General features: G+C 36.0%; 2 protein-coding genes and 3 pseudogenes across 2 annotated transcripts; all 5 read left to right on the forward strand.

Moving 5' to 3' along the window:
- Window positions 1-755: 755 nt before the first annotated feature.
- Window positions 756-3,334, forward strand: LOC18606667 (hydroquinone glucosyltransferase-like; annotated as a pseudogene).
- Window positions 3,335-5,934: 2,600 nt separating this feature from the next.
- On the forward strand, window positions 5,935-7,601 carry LOC148763864 (hydroquinone glucosyltransferase pseudogene; annotated as a pseudogene).
- Window positions 7,602-10,019: 2,418 nt separating this feature from the next.
- On the forward strand, window positions 10,020-11,441 carry LOC18606668 (hydroquinone glucosyltransferase pseudogene; annotated as a pseudogene).
- A 2,533-nt stretch (window positions 11,442-13,974) lies between these two features.
- SEH1H (Transducin/WD40 repeat-like superfamily protein) lies at window positions 13,975-17,201 on the forward strand. The gene is made up of 8 exons (XM_018116710.2): window positions 13,975-14,172; window positions 14,274-14,385; window positions 14,469-14,566; window positions 14,686-14,763; window positions 14,937-15,092; window positions 15,398-15,510; window positions 15,699-15,825; window positions 16,888-17,201. Exons 1-8 carry the CDS (start codon window positions 14,014-14,016, stop codon window positions 17,017-17,019), a joined length of 975 nt encoding a protein of 324 aa, XP_017972199.2. The 5' UTR covers window positions 13,975-14,013; the 3' UTR covers window positions 17,020-17,201.
- A 1,295-nt stretch (window positions 17,202-18,496) lies between these two features.
- Window positions 18,497-20,203, forward strand: LOC18606671 (NADPH HC-toxin reductase 1-like). Its single transcript, XM_088804772.1, has 5 exons — window positions 18,497-18,690; window positions 18,787-18,959; window positions 19,070-19,282; window positions 19,399-19,781; window positions 19,907-20,203. Exons 1-5 carry the CDS (start codon window positions 18,570-18,572, stop codon window positions 20,046-20,048), a joined length of 1,032 nt encoding a protein of 343 aa, XP_088660898.1. The 5' UTR covers window positions 18,497-18,569; the 3' UTR covers window positions 20,049-20,203.
- The last annotated feature ends 38 nt before the right edge of the window (window positions 20,204-20,241 follow it).

Consider the following 20,241-nt stretch of genomic DNA (forward strand, 5'->3'; position numbering starts at 1 on the left):
ATTCGTCTGTAAATATAATCAAATTAAAATCTTGAACCTCCAACACTTTTCTTTTGTCTCTCTTCCTCCACATTGTTGGAAAATTGAGAATAATAAAAAAAAAAGGCTTTGAGGTCGTCATGAAGAACAATTTTTTAAAAGATTATTATGTTTTTAGGATTTAATAAAATTTCAAAAATTTTGAAGTAATAATAAATATACTTAATAAAACACATATTCTCTTATAAAAACATTTTTAATGAACAAATTCAAAAAATTTTATCCATTATTATTTAATATAATTTTTATAGATAAATAAACACAACTTTGTTATTTTAATGAATAAAAATAATATTTTACAATTCATTTTTAATTTAATTTATGAAAATTATATTAATTCCCATCAACTTAAAACTATACAAAATAAAATTTAAGGAAGCCTATAAATCACAACTCAAGTTTTCAGATATATTTGATAGGTGATGAAATATTCATATTTATATATTCAAGACCCATTCAATCTCTTATTAATGTGAGATACATTTTATCTCAGTAACGTGCACTATATATCATGGATTCATAATCTTAATTCAAAAAACATATCTAATAGATAAAGGTGAAAGGTGAGAGCTAGTAAGGCTATTGTCGTCCAAAATGTCAAAAAATTATATTTTTTCTTTGTTTTATTTTAAATTTTTACATTTATTTTTTACAAATTTTATAATTTCACTTCTTTGACCCCGCCTCTAATCTACTTACCATATATTCTAGCCGCCATGGGAAACTCACAAGAGCCATCCTTCCATGTAGCCATGGTGCCAACCCCTGGAATGGGTTACCTGATCCCACTCGTTGAGTTCGCCAAGCGACTGGTTCACCAGTACCACAACTTTGAAGTAACCATCATCGTCCCCGATGATGGCTCACCCATGAAATACCAAAGACAACTCCTTCAAGCCTTGCCCAAATCAATTTCCTCCATTTTTCTCCCACTTATGAGTTTTGACGATTTGCCTAAGGATGTCAGGATGGAGACCAGGATTCTACTCAGCCTGGTTCGTTCGCTTCCCGCTCTTAAAGGGTCGCTCAAGGTCTTAGTTGAGTCAACTCGACAAGTGGCCTTGGTTGTTGATCTTTTCGACGTCGACGCAATTGATGTGTTTAAAGAATTTGGCCTTTCGCCTTACATATTCTTTCCTTCCACTGATATGTTGTTACAATTGATATTTCATTTGCCTAAGCTTGATGAAATGTTTTCTTGTGAGTATAGAGATTTGCCTGAGCCGATCAAGTTACCCGGATGCGTGTCGTTTCACAAAAGCGACATACCAGACCCTACTCAAGACAAGAAGAATGTGGCCTACCAAAGGACTATTCAGCTATTCAGACGCTACCCATTGGCAGCAGGGATTATAGTTAATAGCTTTATGGACTTGGAACAGAATGCCTTTAGGGCTTTGATGGAGGATGAAATTGGTCTACCCAAGGTTTACCCGGTTGGACCACTAATACAAACAAGTTCAATTAAAGAAGTTAACGGGTCTAACAATTGTTTAAGGTGGTTAGATGTGGAGCCTCATGGTTCGGTGGTTTATGTATGTTTTGGAAGCGGTGGGACACTCTTTTACGAGCAGATGAATGAATTGCCATTGGGGCTCGAAATGAGTGGACAAAGATTTCTGTGGGTTATGAAGAGCCTGATTGAAAAGGCTACAAATGCCACTTACTTGTTGGAGTTAATGCTTGCATGTGTCAAGTGGACAAAATTACTTGTGTTAATGAAGCTGTGTATATATTTATTGAATATGAATGAAACTAGTGTGGCATTCTCTCTTTGTCTACTCTATTTTAGAGATATAAAACAGAGGCTGCATCCAGCAGCTATTTACTCTCTTTCTCCCAAAATTATAACATGATATCAGAGCACAATTTGAGTTCTTGAGGGACCAAAACTCTTAATATCACCAAAAACCTCCAAACAATAACCCACCGTTAGAGCATGGCAAACAACAGTATCTTCTCTCATCTAACATCACCATTAAGTGAGTTTGAGGTCCTTAAGATAAAGGACAATGAAGTGATGAAGGTCTGCAGAGATGAGCGAATGCAAACAACAAATAAGGTGAGATTGTTGGATGAGAATATTCTAGGTAAAATTGTTATGAAGAAAGTCTTTGAAAATGCTTTAAGTGCAAAATTCAAAGGCAAAGTCATGTTTGAGACAACACCAAGAAAGGAACCGGGTGAGTCAAGGGAGAAAGAAAAGAGAAGTCATCAACACAACAAGTCTCAGCTCAGGAAGAACAAGTTTCAGATTTGTTCACATAAGCAAGGAACAGTAGCACAGACTACTGTTGCAGCTGAGTATATGGTAGCTGTTATAGCTGCAAACCAAGCCACATGGATAAGGAAAGTACCCCTCCATTTTGGAATGCCTCAGACAAAACCAACTGAGCTGTTCGTGGTTAATAAATCAACAATTACTGTTGCCAAAAATGCAGTCTTTTATGGAAGAACAAAACACATCAGTGTCAAATATTATCTATCGAGTGATGCTAAAAAATGTGGTGAAATGCTCATTCCTCACTTTAGTTTTGAAGAACAGTTCACTAACATGTTGACCAAATCACTGAGTAAGCCAAAGATCAACTAAAGATTCTCCATGCAAGCATTAAGGGGGAATGTTGGAGTTAATGCTTGCATGTGTCAAGTGGACAAAATGACTTATGTTAATGAAGCTGTGTATATATTTGTTGAATATGAATGAAACTAGTGTGGCCTTCTCTCTTTGTCTACTCTGTTTTAGAGATATAAAATAGAGGCTGCATCCAGCAGCCATTTACTCTCTTTCTCCCAAAATTATATCATTACTTTGGTGTAGAAAGTGTCAAGGACCCTTTCCATTTTCTACCCAATGGGTTCTTGGACAGGACCAAAGGGATAGGTGTAGTGGTGCAGTCTTGGGCTCCTCAGATCGAGATCTTGAGACATGGCTCAACGGGAGGATTCTTAACACATTGTGGGTGGAATTCAACCCTGGAAGCGATTGTGCACGGTGTGCCATTGATTGCATGGCCACTCCATGCAGAATAAAAAATGAACGCAATGCTTTTAGCAGATGATCTGAAGGTAGCAATCAGGGTTAAAGAGAATGAAAATGGGGTGGTTAGGCGAGAAGACATTGCAAAATTTGTTGAGGGACTGATTGAGGGGGAATAAGGGCAACTGCTTAGGAATAAGATGAGAAAATTGAAGGATGCTGCAAAAATGGTTTTGAGCCCAGATGGATCATCCACAAAATCACTGGCCAAGGTAACAGAAATATGGAAAAATCAGGAAAAATAAGAATTTCAAGGATACGGAATGTTGTAGTATCAGCTTGTCAGTTCTACTAGTAATATATTAATTTGATGTGTGGTGCACACATGGTAATTCTTTTGCACTATGTTTTTTACATTAAAGTGTTTGAATGAAATCTTGATTTTGGACCTTGAAACTCGAATTTTCGCAGTAACCAGTGAACACTTACTCTCAATTGTATGTTGAAGAAAGCTTAGCTTGTACGCTTCGAATATAGATTTAGATATAAATTAAGATATAATACTCAATGTTTGTATTTATACTTTAAACAAACAAAAGTCAAATATTCTTTTATTTCAAGATGTAATGGATCAAATATTTAAATTTACGCAACTGAGCATTTGGTTCATTAATTAGTACATAATATACTTGTTTAAATAACAAAAATCCCTCTTTTCAAATTAAAAAAATAATAATCAAATTTACATGTGTTACCCAAAGTTAAGATATATAACTATCTGATAATTGCGTCTTCAATTCCATTTTCAATGGTGTCATGTTGAATTAAACACCTATATGAGTAGCCGATGGTTATGTAAAGAGGGAAAGGGAAGGAAGGAAGAACTTGAAAAGGCCCGGCTAGGCTTAGAAAATAGTAACATGATCGAAGCCTGATAATTAGGTTATTTCACTTTACATCAAACGAAAATAAATTGCAGATTTAGCATTTCTCTTGCACCATACATATTACAAATATTTTGAAATGTAACTTTGTGTTCTTTCACGTGCAATGTGATATACGAAGCACTTACCATAAACACGTACGTTTGTAATGTATAACAAACTATATTAAGTGTTATTTAGCGAATTCTCCATGTTCCTCATGAAAGATTAAGATTAGCTTTTGGTTTTTTCGTGTAGGGGCTCGTGTTTGTGATATGTGTCTTGCATGTCATGTACGATCACCACATTTCAACGTGGCTAATTATTATGGCTATATACAGAGCTCATCTGAATTGGTCGGTTTGTTCGTTATAGTAAATAAGGTGATGAATCCCATGAACCCATGTTAGTATATCATTGCCTTTCATACGAGAAGAGTACACTAGGGAAAATGGGGGCTTAAAATGAGCTCTGTAATCTTATTTTGGGTCGTATGCTGTCCATTCGGGCATTTCCGTTTAGAAGTATTTGGACTTTCCGCCTCAGTTCAAGGGTCCAATATTCAAACTCAATCCTCGGTTGGGCTTTCAGTTAGGCTAGCCCATCAGCAACTATGGGTTTCAGTAGGTATGGACCACTCTCTGTCGCAGAGTCTTAGCTGGGCATGCTCGAATTCACTTGATCCGGAAAAGGAAAAATGTAAAACTACCACTACATATCTTGTCTGCTTTACGTCAGTTCTTTTGTCCGTTTCGATTTTCCATTTTGTGGTGTAATAATTATGCTTTTCACTTTTGGCAACAACCACCGTGATGCCGATGCTTGCGTTTCCCACGTTGCATCCGTCGTTGCCTAACAACTCATGTTTATACTGAGGTCAACTTTAAATTGACCTTTTTAAAACCTTTAGACGTACTCATATAAGCATTGGCAAATATGCCTAACATCTTTTCTATATATATAACATACCTTTTGGACCACGATAACCAAGCAACTTCTATAAAGTAAGCGCTATACCAATAGCGTTTTCCATGATTCACGTTTTCTTTTGTTTTTCGAAACACGAGTACTTCGTGGAAGATCCACAAGATTAATTGTTGTAGTGAGCTGATGTCAACATTGTGTTTTGTTCAGGATTTGTATAGTGTTCATACGTGAATATATACTAAGATTTTATGGGTAAAAATTAGAGGTTGTATTCAAATTTTTTTAATCCGTAAGTCAATAATTTGGACATAAATAGAGTTTAACAGGTGCCAATTAATTTTATTATCAATTTTATGATAAATTCAAAAGTTTACATTTAAAGTGATTAAAATAGAATAATAAAAATAATTATATTATAAATATAATAAAAAAATTTAAAAGTTAAGAGATAACGGTCACTATTACTCGTTACTCTCTTAACTCCGCTCTTATCAAATCGTTTCATCCTACAAGTTATAAATTAGTAAAATAAAAAGATTTCTCTTGAAATTACATGGCTTTGTGTAAGAAATCAAAGATCAATGATCAAGTCAATTTTTAAGACAAGCCTGTGTAAAGCGTTGTTCAGGTTCAGTCTTTGATGGACTTCTTGACTTGTCGTGCTGTTTGATCACGCAGAAGCCTGAGGTCATCACTTGTACGTATGGCTCTCAGTCGTCTGCAACTTTAATCAATTAAAATGTTGAAGCACCGACCCTTTCTTTTTCTCTCTTCTTCCACAATGTTAGAAAATTTTTTGAAAGAATAAAAGAAAAAAGATTGGCTTTGAGGTGCCATGAAGATTAATTTTTGAAAAGATTATTATGTTATTAAGCATTTAATAAAATTTTAAAAGTTTGCACGTAATAATAATAAAAATACTTAATAAAACACATATTCTCTTATAAAACATTTTATTGGTGATAAACACAACTTTTCATTTTAATGGATAGAAGTAATATATTACAATTCATTTTTAATTTAATTTGTAAAATTTATAACAGTTCCTCATCGGTATTGTCCACAAAAATGCCTTAAAGTATCTTTCCCTTATCACCATAAATGCTAGCCCCTTTGGCCTTCAATCATTCACCTGAATGTCTCACAGTTTACAACCAAAAGCTACCATGGAAAACTCACAGGAAACAACAGTACATGTAGCTATGGTGCCAACACCTGGCATGGGTCACCTGCTTCCACTCGTTGAGTTCGCCAAGCGACTCGTTCACCAGTACCACAACTTTGAAGTAACCATCATTGTCCCCGATGATGGCTCACCCATGAAATACCAAAGACAACTCCTTCAAGCCCTACCCAAATCAATTTCCTCCATTTTTCTCCCACCTGTGAGTTTTGACGATTTGCCTGAGGACGTCGGAATCGAGACCAAGATTGTACTCAGCCTGGTCCGGTCACTGCCTGCTCTTAAAGACTCGCTCAAGGTCTTAGTCGAGTCAACTCGACTTGTGGCCGTGGTTGTTGACCTTTTTGGCATCGATGCAATTGATGTATTTGAAGAATTTGGCCTTACGCCCTACATATTCTTTCCTTCAACTGCTATGTTGTTACAATTGATATTTCACTTGCCTAAGCTTGATGAAATGTTTTCTTGTGAGTATAGAGATTTGCCTAAGCCGATCAAGTTACCCGGATGCGTGCCGTTTCACGGAAGCGATATAACGGACCCTGTTCAAGACAAGAAGAATGTGGGTTACCAATCGGTTATTCAGCTATGCAGACGCTACCCATTGGCAGCAGGGATTATAGTTAATAGCTTTATGGACTTGGAACAGGATGCCTTTAGGGCTTTGATGGAGGATGAAATTGGTCTACCCAAGGTTTACCCGGTTGGACCACTAATACAAACAAGTTCAATGAATGAAGTTAACGGGTCTAACAATTGTTTAAAGTGGTTAGATGTGCAGCCTCATGGTTCGGTGGTTTATGTATGTTTTGGAAGCGGTGGGACACTTTCTCACGAGCAGATGAATGAATTGGCGTTGGGGCTGGAAATGAGTGGACAAAGATTTTTGTGGGTTGCAAAGAGCCCAGTTGAAAAGGCTACAAATGCCACTTACTTTGGTGTAGAAAGTGTCAAAGACCCTTTCCATTTTCTGCCCGATGGGTTCTTGGAAAGGACCAAAGGGGTGGGTGTAGTGGTGCGGTCTTGGGCTCCTCAGATCGAGATCTTGAGACATGGCTCAACGGGAGGGTTCTTAACCCATTGTGGGTGGAATTCAACCCTGGAGGCGATTGTGCACGGTGTGCCACTGATTGCATGGCCACTCTATGCAGAACAAAAGATGAACGCAGTGCTTTTAGCAGATGATCTGAAGGTAGCAATCAGGGTCAAAGAGAATGAAAATGGGGTGGTGGGGCGAGAAGACATTGCAAAATTTGTTGAGGGACTGATTGAGGGGGAAGAAGGGCAACTGCTCAGGAACAAGATGAGAAAACTGAAGGATGCTGCAAAAATGGTTTTGAGCCCAGATGGATCATCCACAAAATCACTGGCCAAGGTAGGAGAAATGTGGAAAAACCAGGAAAAATAAGAATTTCAAGGATACGCTTGTAATAAATGTTGTAGTATCATGCCAGTTCTGCTAGTAATACATTAATTTGATGTGTGGTGAATGGTGACTGTAGATTAGCCTTTTGCACTCTGTTATTTACGTTAAAGTGATTGAACGGAATCTTGACTCTGGACCCTAAAACTCCATCTCAGTATACGTAAGTACCTTGAACAAGCAGGATGATTCAATGCTCCTGAAGGTGAGGGAATAAATTTGACTGTTTCCTCCGTTGAATTCAGTAACATCTTATATTCACAAATGACGCTGTCAGTTGAAAACTTTTAGCTAGACCTCGTAATACCAGGTTAAGGAGAACGTAACTTAAGAAAGTTAAGGCATCGAGCAAACAAGAAATACAGGAAAAAATAGTTTAGAAAATCCCTAATGAATTATTATAACGCCCAGGAAACAAAGCTGTTATTCTCAAAGATTGGCAAATTGGGAGTTTAATGCGTACAACAAACTAATTTTTCAGTGTTCCTTTTCTTACCAATTAATTTAAAATGATCATACCCTCGTTCACAATACTAACTTTAGAGTGTTACAATCATATTATATCACATATGACTTTTTAATTTTACATTTAGTAATATTTTTTAAATTTATAAATACATATTTAACATATGTAAAAAAATACATACACAAACACACGTATAAAAATAAATAAATCATGCAAAAATAATAAAAAGTTTAAAAATATAATTTCTAGAATAATCTGAATATAATATGTAAAAGTTTTACTTTGAAGCCTTATATATATTATTCACACAAATAATCATTATTTTTATTACCTTATTGATCCTGCGTATGTTTAATGAGAGCCATAGAAACCTGCAACAGTGAGTCTTTTTTTTGTTTTTTTCATGCTTTGATAAATTGAATCATGAAGTCATAGGAAGTACAGAGCCTTTGGTGGTCCAAAACCTGACGCTAAGATGCAAAATTTTGATTGGCTCTCATTAATACCACCTTTATTTTTTTTTATCAACCAAAATGCTCTCTTTCAATTGTCCATTGCAATAGTTTCAGAAAAATACAAAAAAATTATGTTAATTTATATTTAAGGACTTTAAAAATTAAAAATTTCTTGAAAAATGAGACATAAAATCTCTTTTTCATTGATATTATATAAGATCAATATACTAATAATACATCAAATATAAATCCAAATCAAATTGAGGTTTATTATAGATGACGGTGAATTTTCCGGACCTTGCATTGTTTTTCCCTGGAGCCGTCTCAACACTGACAATTCAAAACTTAACAAATTCGTTCATCAACCTTTTTTTTTCCTGCTATTTTATTTTTATTTAATCACACAAGCCTGTCAAAATAAATTCCAATGGAATTCGTTACCCGCCAATTACTTTAATCCCGCCTTGCTTATTTTAATTGATCGAAAATTGCATTAAAATATAGGTGGAAGACCGTAGCTACGATCACATCGCATTAGTTCCTGCCTGGTTTGCGCTGAACTTGTTTAAATATATATAGGATAGGAGTACATTTGTTTTACTATTGTTCTTGTACGTTTGAACATCGAATTCAAAAATATCACAATGACTTCAAAGTGTGTAATAATGTTATTATCTTTAAAGTTTTATTCATCTTTATTTATAATGTGTAAAAGAGTTACCCGATTAAAAATTTCAAAAAATAATGAAATTCAGTAATTGATTGCATTTTACATTGACAAAATCAATCCACTAAGTATCCACTAGTGTATAATAAGATTACTTAACTTTTATAAAATTTTCTTACAATAAAATGATATATAAGAAATCTGAAGAATATTGAGAAATGAAAGAAAAATTGTTGTTTTTTTTTATTCCAAAAAGAGTATTTATAAGTCTATGTAACTGTTCCTAACAAATACAATTGTATCTATTTCAAATAGACACAACTATTTATTTCCAACAGTCATGTTGGTTTTTCGATAAATATAATTGTTTGTTTTTTAATATAATTATTTTAACGAACTTAATTGTTTGTATACAAGAGTTATTGATTTTCCATTTATATTGTGCAAAAGAGTTATTGACTATAAACCTCAAAGATACAATGAAATCTAATAATTGATTGCATTCTATATTAACAAAATTAATCCACTGAACATCCATCAGTGTTCAGTATATGATAAGATTACTTAAATTTAATAAAATTTTTCTGCAACAAAATGGTATATAATAAATCTAAAGAATATTGAAAAATGAGTGAAAGATTATTATTTTCTTTATTCTGTGTTTTCTTTTGTCTCAAAAAAAAAATCTATAAGCAATTGTTCCCAAAAAATATAATTGTATCTATCAAATAGACACAATTGTTTATTTCCAATAATCATAATTGTTAATTTTTCAATAAATATAATTATTTAAATAAATATAACTTTTGAACAAACTTAATTATATAAACAAATATAACTTTCGAACAATCATAATTATTCAACTTTCCTTTTTAATTCCTCCATGACCATTATTGAAAATGTCCTACACCACTATATATTTCGTTGATATCGTAGCTTGAGCATCAAATTCCTCCATGGAAACCACCCAAGAATCACCGCTCCATGTAGTCATCGTGCCTACTCCAGGCATGGGTCACTTGATCCCGCTCATCGAGTTCGCCAAGCGACTAGTGGACCTCCACAAGTTTGCCGTAACTTTCTTTGTCCCCAACGATGGCTCACCCATGAAACTCCAAAGACAACTCCTTTTAACCCAACCCGAGCCAATTTCCTCCATCTTTCTCCCTCCTGTTAGCTTTGACGATCTGCCCGAGGATGCCAAAATCGAGACCCGGATTATACTCAGCCTGAATCGGTCGCTTCATTTTCTCAGAGATTCGTTCAAGGTACTAGCTCAGTCAACTCGGGTAGTGGCCTTCGTCGTTGATGTTTTTGGCATCGATGCATTTGATGTCGCCAAAGAATTTGGACTTGAACCTTACATTTTCGTCACTACCGCTGTTATGCTATTATCATTGATATTTGAGTTACCCAAGCTTGATCAGATGTTTTCGTGCGAATATAGAGATTTGCCTGAGCCGATCAAATTACCAGGATGCGTGCCGTTCCATGGAAGCGATGTTCCTGACCCGCTTCAACACAGGACAAATTTTGCCTATCAAGAGACTCTTCAGCAATGCAAACGTTACCCATTGGCTGCTGGGATTGTCATTAACAGTTTTATGGACTTGGAAAAGGGTACTTTGGATGCTTTAATGGAGAGTGGGCGTGGTTTGCCTGCGGTTTACCCAGTTGGACCTCTAATACGAACTAGTTCAACCAGTGAAGTTGAAGGCTCTAACAATTGCTTAAGGTGGTTGGATGAGCAGCCTAGCGGGTCAGTGCTATATGTCTGTTTTGGAAGTGGTGGGACTCTTTCGCATGAACAGCTAAATGAATTGGCACTGGGTTTGGAAATGAGTGGGCAAAGATTTCTTTGGGTTGTCAAGGAACCCAACGAAATTGTTGCAAACGCCACTTATTTTGGTATAGAAAACGTCAAGAACCCTTTTGCTTTTCTGCCTGATGGGTTTTTGGAAAGGACCAAAGAGGTGGGTTTGGTGGTTCCATCTTGGGCTCCTCAGATTCAAGTCTTGAGTGACGGCTCGACCGGTGGGTTCTTGACCCATTGCGGTTGGAATTCGGTTTTAGAGTCTATCGTGCATGGCGTGCCATTAATCGCATGGCCACTCTATGCAGAGCAAAAGATGAATGCTGTACTTCTAAAAGATGGTATGAAGGTTGCATTTAGGGTCAGAGTGAACGAAGATGGGCTGGTTGGGCGAGAAGATATTGCAAAATATGTGAAGGAACTGATTGAAGGGGACGAAGGGCAGTTGCTTAGAACCAGGGTGAGAAAACTGAAAGATGCTGCCAAAGTAGGTCTGAGCCCAGATGGACCTTCTACAAAATCCCTTGCCAAGATAGCAGAAATTTGGAAGAACAAAAAAAATTAGATTTCATTTTATTGATATTTTCCTTTTTTAATTTTTAGTTATAAAAACTAAATCAAAAATAAAATATAATAAAAAAACAAAAAGCATCAACCTTAATAAAATAAAATTGTCCACATGGATTTATTCGTATGGTCACTTTTTCTGATTTGCAAATTTACATTAATACTCTTTTTTATGTTAACTCAATACTTTATGAATACATCAAAATGATGCAATTTTGATGGAGCTAGGAAATAGAGCAACTATCAATCTATTTTCCTGGACTCCTAACCCACAGGACTAATCGCCCAACATGAATGCAGCACATTTCCTATAGCCTCCCATAGCCATCATTAGCATTTAATATTTACGGCACCACCATTAAATCCCACTAAAACTTCTCTCCTCAACCAGTATAGACTTCAACAATTAATACCACGCAGTTCCATGCAATAACCTAACCTTAATATCCATTAAATTTCTTTTTTTTTTTAATGGTAAGAGAATTTCATAAATTACTTGGCACATCGGTGCTATTACAAAGTAAGGAATCTGGAGACGTATCATATGCCTTCCTAAGAAACTAATCAATGACTTCAAAGGGAAAAATCTACCCTTGTAAAATACACGTTCATTGGCAACAGTATGCCTTGCCTGACCACCCCAGCTTTGGCAAATCCATCAGCTAGATGGTTGGCTTCTCTGTTAATATAAGTGAAGGTGACCAGTTTAAAGGTTACTGTAAATATTCTTCATCCGCCAAGAAGCAAAGCTAAGATTCAGAACCCAGCTAATAGCGTTCTTGGAATCATTTTCGACAATGGGAAAATTGGAAGTCCATGGTGATGAGGGGAACAGAGAAAGGCCTTTTTTGATAGTAAGGAACTGGGCATAGTTGGAGTCCTCTATGCCTATGGGAGAAGAGAAGACTCCTTTAATGAAACCTTCAATCATCTCTAATAGTACCTTCTATTCCAGAAAAGCCTGATTTACCGAAGGTAGAATAGTAGATATTAAGCTTATGGGAACTTGGAGGGACCTTTTCCATTCAGATGTATACTTTAACTTACACATTCTTATTGTACGAGTGATTTTGCTTGGTTCCAAAACGAAGTAACAAGCACGGATATGGTTCATACGCCACTTTCTTTTGCACCAGTAAAGAGTCAAATGGTGGAGAAGAAAAGCATTTTCTAAATGCAGGTGAGGAGTCGGAAGGGAAATTATTGGCAACCGAATAATTTTTTCCTGAGAGACTTCTTTTTGAGCCTTTTCATTCCGCAACTTATGTCATAACCAGGCTCAGTTTCATTTCAGCTACTCGCTCTCATTTTTTCCATAGCCACACTAAACTACAAAACTTGCCAACTTCCCCTACATTCCATCTTTTGTATTAATTCTCTTCTGTTTTGTCAAATGTCTTGTAGCAACATTATTATTGGTAAGCTTCTGTTTTTGCATTTATAAGACTTCGAGTTGTAGATACAAACAATATCTCCTGACTCTTGGCCCTCAAGAAATCTTCACCTATGCTCTGTTTAAATCACAAGAGTAGTTACATTCTAAATTAGTTAACATGCTCATCAAGTTGCAAAATCAACGGTTAATACGTTAATTGCAATTGCCATTTGAAAAAACAAAGAAATTACTGGAAAATTTTTAAAAATTCCCTCAATGGTTACAAGATTCCTAAAGATATTAGATGACCTTCTTTTTTTTTCCCTTTTTTTGATTTTTTTTGCCAACTTGAATTATAAACAAAATTGGCAAGAAATCTTTGAATCGGATTGAAAGGTGCTTGTAAGGAAATTGCAAAGAAAGAATGGAAACTTAAGACAGCGAATCAAACAATCCAAACTTAGCTTGATATGAAGAACTGCAAACCAAGCGGCAGATCGGATTGCTCTCAGTCAAAACAAGATGCTTTGCCCTGAGAACTGGTTGCAAGCACTCCCGTCATCCTCGGTGTTCTTTTAGGACAAGGATGGTCCTGCCCCGAGAGTTTCGTGTATTAATCTGGAATAGATGTTCTTGGTTAATTATTTGGTGTATACTTACAATGTTCTTTCGGAAAGGAAAAAAAAAACTATAAAGAAATCACAAGAATTTTCTTTGCTCAATTGATTTCTCTGAAAAGAATGTTTTCGTGTTACGCAAATTCTGATTTAAACATCCGTTGACTTTTGCTTTTATTCTTATTCATTTTATATTGAAGAAAAATCACACCTTCTTAAACTATATAAATTAATTCAATTAATTTTTTCATAATATTCAAATATTTGGTTTATTAATCAATACCTGATAGGGTTCGAACCCCTTCTTCAAATTAAAAAAAAAAAGATATTTATAATATAAAACTAATTAAGTTTTTCACAAGATCTTTTACCTATTACTGTACGACTATTAACTTCAAGAATTTACCTTTGGTGGTGTGCACAGTTAATTCCCAACATGGTTGATACAAATGGCCCCAGCCCTATAGCTCAGTCAGTCCAAGGCTCATAGCTTAAGCCCAGAAGCTTGGGCTTGGACCTTTCAAAAACCCAGAGTTTAGGGTTTTGTAGCACCTGAATCTGTAACAGATTGTACGGACATGGAGAAACCATTGGCGACACTCGAAAGAGGCACGACATGCTCGGCCTGGAACTACTGCGGCGAGAGATTAGCCGCAGGTTCCGTCGACGGTTCTCTTTCCATCTTAGATTCTCGTGACTCTTCCTCTTCTTCCTTCATTTGCTCCTCCAAATTCAAGGTCAAAGAATCTTTTTGTTTTTTTTTTCGCGTTTCATTTTTTTTATTTAATACTTATCGCATTTTAGGCCCAATTTTTTGAGTTGGTGTCTTCGATTTTAGGCCAGTGAAGCTGGTATTGTGAAGGTTGCTTGGATCCCTCCTGAGTATGGGGATGCTGTTGCTTGCATTTGTGAAGATGGGACTTTATCCATATGGGAAGAGCTTGTAGAAGGTTTTTTTCTTCCCTGAATTTTTCATCCTTAGATTTGATGGTAATATTTCGAAAATGCCGATTGGTATTGTAAATTTTGATAGGTACACAACCTCTTCAGTGGAAGCTATGCAAAAGCTTTAAGACTAGTTCGAAGGTTCTCGATGTTCAATTTGGAGTCAACCAGACGAGCTTGAAAATGGTCAGCTTTATAACTGAATGGTTTTGCAAATTCTGCTCCATGTTACCATAATAGCAAATATAATATATTTTGCTTTGACAATCGACATTTTCATAGCTACTTTTCATTTAGTTTTACAGGTTGCTGCTTACTCAGACGGCTTTGTGAAAATCTTTGAGCTCCTCGATCCATTGGAACTAAAGAACTGGCAACTTCAGGTGCTCAATTCTGTGCATCTACGCTTCCCTCTTTTTCTGTTGCATTTTCTAGATATCCAGTCATTCCCAATCGTTAGTTTTGCATGTTATATTGTACTCTCGTGAGTGTCTGTACTCTCTCCACTCATCCACGTTCTGATTTTCTTTTAACTCTTTTATGATTTTTATTTCAGGCTGAATATCAGAATGTTATAGATTCCGTTTCTACATTTGGGAAGGCTTCATGCTTAACAGCTTGTATTTCTTGGAATCCTCAAAGGGGTGAAGGCCAAGAATCAAGCTTTATTTTGGGTTTCAATTCTAATACTCCACAGCTCAATTCCCCCAAGGTATTCTTAAATTCATTTTCCTTGCAGCTAAATTCTGCTCTACTATAATGGAATTGGGGTGCATCAATTTGTTCCATCCATGAGCATCGTCTCTGTAGTATGCAGCGTATCTTTATTTGGTTTGGTTTATCAAGTTCCAGCATCCCAAGTTATTGAAAACTGGGCAAGTTTGCTAGCCGAGATCACCCATATTCTGATGTTAGGAGATTGGCCGTTATCATTATTCTTGAGTGACTTGCTTACTGACAGAAACATGTGGATGTGCTGTTATATTGCTAATTTAGACTCACTCTAGAGTTCCATAGGTGTGGGAATTTGATCCAGCTCATCAGAGATGGCTCCCAGTAGCAGAGTTGGCTTTGCCTGGTGACAAGGGAGATCAAGTTTATTCTGTTGCATGGGCACCAAACATTGGACGGTAATGGAAATTATTATTCTTTGTGAAAATGTTTTTCTATATGAGCCGTTGCCCATTAGTAGGATTTAAGTCTTTATAGTATAGAGTCCACAAGTTCCTCTCTTATGCTGGGGTTCAACTGGGATATTTTCCAGACCATTTGCATTGTGAATTCTGTTGAAACTAAATACCTTTTTTCTTCTTTGTAGGCCATATGAGGTAATAGCTGTTGCATCTCAAAAAGGAATTGCTATATGGCATGTTGGATCAACCCCTGACTTGGATGGAAGGCTCTCAGTAGAGAAGGCTGCATTGCTTTCTGAACATAACAGTGAGGTATACAATAGTTAAAATTTTATATTCTGTATATTGTTTTCTATTACTCTACATGTGATTTGTACAGCTGCAATATTTAAAATTTATACAGTTTGTATGTGTGTATAAAGGCATAAATGAGGTTTTTTTTTAGTGTGTGATTTGGATTTGGCTCCTCACTAGTTGGGATTTCAACTGAATAGCTGCAGTTTTCAGTTAGATAGTGAGAAAAATCATCTAAAACGCACCATGGTAAAATTTAAGCCTCTGTTTTTCATTGTGGCATTGCCAGTAAGAGCCCTGGCACCAGCAATATTAATTTATCACTCTCTCTGGCTGCTTAACTATCAACATCCTCTCCTTTGATTTGTCTATTCACCACAAAAGCATCATCAATTTTTTTTTGTCTTTATCTTAGCCTTTTCTCTTTTCTTTTTGGATTTCTGTTTCCTTTCACAAGTCTGAATTTTGCTTCTTGTAGCCTGCTTCTTTCTCATTTTCTTGTGAAATTTTGGCTGATGATAGGTTACGAATGGCAGTTGTCTTAGTGTTTAGGGAGGCGCCTTGATGATTGATTGAATGCATGGTACTCTGGACCAGGCAGAGAAGGGATAACATATATGATATATGTAGATGTTTTGAAACTTGGCAGTATCCAAATTCTTGTGATCTTAGTGCGCATAAGACCAGGAGAATGGTGCATGTTATACATGTTAGGACTGAGTTTAATATGCTTAAATGTTCCTGCTATCCCTATGCTACTTTTTGGTAAAACTGCTACACTAGCAAAGAGAGCTAACCGCTTAGTGCCCTAAGCTAGCTAGCTAAATTAATGGAAAACTTATTTTTAACCTTTATGTCCACCTTTTTACCTATTTTCTCATCACATTTTTTAGACAAAGGTAACAAGTGTATGTATATCTCTTGTATATTTCTGCCTCTATAACTAGACTTGCGTACTTACACAGAAAGAGGCTATAGCTCTACTTGCCTGCTCTCCTATTTTACTTTAGGTAGATTTGTTCACTTTCATGGAGAAGGTGAGTTAAATGATTAAAATCTTGTTGTTTGTTTGATGATCAGGTGTGGCAGATGGAATGGGATATGAGCGGAATGACCTTGGCAACTACTGAAAGTAATGGGCCTGTAAGGCTGTGGCAATCCAACTTGAACGGCGCTTGGCATGAACAAGCCGCATTTGAACCCACTTCTTAGTCCTCTGTGTAAATGTGTTTTTCTATATTCTCTCTCTCTCCTCTCTTTTGGTGGCTTACCCAAATTGTGCATTTGTTTATGAGTGCAATGTTTCAAACACGATCTTTTTCCCCTTCAAGTTTTTTCTTATAATTATGTAGTCAAAACTTGAATATTCTTTGCTACTGAATGCTTTTCTTGTCTCTGCAGCATCCGTATTCATCATATCATAGCTAAATTTGTCAAGGAAGCAAAAAAAGGAACCAAAAACTATAATTAATAAAAAGGAAAAAGTTAAACTGTCTCCAAATGGACCAAAACCAAACTCTAATAGGTCAACTAATGATTCCAGGCCACTTCAGGTCCATCAAAGTACGATACTTTGATCAAGCAAGAAAATATTGGATGGTAGTGTAAAGTGTGGACGAGGACTGGGAGCTCTCTTCCTCAAATAAAAGTCATGGTCATCCTGTCCTACACTGCTTTGGTGGAAAGCAACATAAAATTAAGTTTACAGTAGTATTTTCTTGTTTTAATAAAGCATGCTGTTCTAACAAGCAATCAGGGCTTTGGCCTCTTTAGATAGAAACGATAAATAAAGCTTGAGGGACAAAAGCATACATAAAGCTTTCTTTAGTTTTCTTTTTGAAGGCTTGCTAGCTTGCTTAGTTTCACCTAGCAGAAACTTTGGAAATGCCGTTTACCACAAAATCGTTGCTTAATTACTTTGTATTTCGGAAAGAATGAGAGACTATACTGCAATCTCTTCAAGACATGATCAGATTGAAATTATATCAAGAGATATGATAGGTCCAAAATTCTCAGTCTATTTTCTAGTGTCTTGTATTAAAATCAAATCTCTTATACTCCCACAATGTACGTAGTTGTCCAACTAAAAGCACTTGAAATGAAATTAATCACCTAATCAGCTACTCTGGTACGTAATAAAAAAAATTGAATGCATCAAACATATATAAGTTAAATTTTATGAAAATCTTATATTTATACCTCACTAGTTAATTAACATTTTAAACCCCATTGAATCATAAAGTGATATACTCAAACTTTGGCTTGGATCATTACCTCAGCTACTCTAATGAAAGACGGCAATTTATATATTAGAAATTAGATTAACATGGGCTGATGGTAGTGAAGGACGTATCTTTGGCGTAGTCTTTGAGAATTGCTAGGATATTTCTGATCTATCAAGGAAGTCAACATTCAAAGAAACTATAAAGACGATAAATGTTGTTAGAAACCCAGAAGCATGATTGGTTGCAATAGCCGTCTACGTAAATCATTCAACGATGTGTTGATCCAGTTTCACTTTCTTCTGAAAATAATAAAAAACTAACTAAACCTAAATGATAAATTATGAATTGGCCGGCTGGTTTGGCCCACCTTAAGCTCGGAATATTTGACGTTTCTACTTTGACCTCTTCATTTCCTGATGACCTTAAAAGCTCGTGCTCTTTGCTGGGGTAAGGTAAATCCTTTTGCTATTCTTGTTTTACTCCTCAATTACTCCCACAAAGAAAACAATCAGCTGGGCCAAAATAAAGCAGATCAGAATGGACAGGACATCTAATATCAAGGTCTGCGTTACCGGAGGTGCTGGATATATCGCGTCTTGGCTTGTTAAGAAGCTCCTAGAGAAAGGCTATATTGTCCATTCCACGCTCAGAAACTTGGGTTCTCCTTCTTATCCCCATCTCTATTTCTCTCTTTCCTTCTGTCGTGCTCTTGCAGCTATCTCATAGACTTTAATAATTTTCAATAAAATTGCAGAGGATAAATCAAAAGTAGACTTTCTTAAGTCCCTCCCTGGTGCAGACACCAATCTAATGTTATTTCAAGCTGATTTATACAATCCCAATCAGTTTGAAAGAGCAATTCAGGGGTGTGAGTATGTCTTTCATGTAGCTACTCCATTGGTTCATGACAGTACTCAAGGCTCAATGGTTGGTTTTCTTCATCAAATGATTAGCTTATCAAAGTTATTTCCAATTTGTCTTAACCCAAGTTTTGATGACTTTATTATTATTATTTTTTTTTTGTGTATTTATAATAGTTCAAGGATACAACTGAAGCAGCTGTTGCTGGGGTGAGAAGCATTGCTGACGCTTGCATCCGATCCCAAACAGTTAAGCGACTCATCTACACAGCTTCTGTGATGGCATCCTCACCACTAACCGAAGATAGACTTCAGTTCAAACCTTGCGTGGATGAATCGTGTTGGACACCTGTTGATATGTTATTTACTTACTGCAATGAAGTTACACTGGTATATATTTATTTCTTCTCTTTAGATTGTCACTGCAGTGATATCAATAATTAACTAATGTCTCAGAATATGAAATTCACATTTCTTTCTTTCTTGGCTGCAATTCTTGCTCTTAGGCATATACTAGATCAAAAACGTTAGCAGAGAAAGAGGCGTTGAGCTATAACGAAATGAATAACTGCAATTTAGAAGTCGTAACACTTCCCTGTGGCCTGGTGGGAGGAGAGACTCTTCTTTCCTACGTGCCTTTAAGTGTGGAAATAATGACTCTTACACACCTTAGAGGAAAAATTTTCTCTGTCGAGGGATTAAGACTTATGCAAGAGATTCTTGGATCAGTTCCCCTGGTACACATTGATGATGTTTGTGATGCGCATATCTTCTGCATGGAGACCCCATCCATGAGAGGCAGGTTCCTTTGTGCAGCAGCTAATCCAACCATTGCAGAAATTGCAACTTATTTTGGAGAAAATTACCCGGAATGCAAGATTGGTGAAGAGTAAGAAATTAGTAATTGAAAAATAATTCGGAATTTCGAGCAATGCTTGTATTACTTAATACTAAAAAAAACATATAGTGCTATATATATGTACTGATTATTGTTTGATTTCATTCTTAATTCAGGTTGATGGGAGAAGAAAAGGGAGGAATTGCATTCGACTCTAGCAAGCTGATCAAAATGGGTTTCCATTACAAATGTGATATGAAGAAAATATTAGATGATAGCATGAAATGCAGAAGGCGACTGGGTGCTCTCCCCAATTAGATGTTGGAGGCAACATTAAAAATTGTAGTTTTTGCTTTAATAAAGCATACAGCTCGACAATGGGCTTGCTACATAGGTGATATTGACGTTCTGTTCAGTGACGAAAATAATAATATTTATAAAAATAAAATTATAAAATATTTTCAAAAAATAAAAAAAAATTTAAAATTTTTAGAAGGCGGGACCGTACTAG

The sequence above is a fragment of the Theobroma cacao genome, chromosome 3 (assembly GCF_053813885.1).
Source record: "Theobroma cacao isolate CCN51 chromosome 3, ASM5381388v1, whole genome shotgun sequence".
Taxonomy (NCBI): Eukaryota; Viridiplantae; Streptophyta; class Magnoliopsida; order Malvales; family Malvaceae; genus Theobroma; species Theobroma cacao.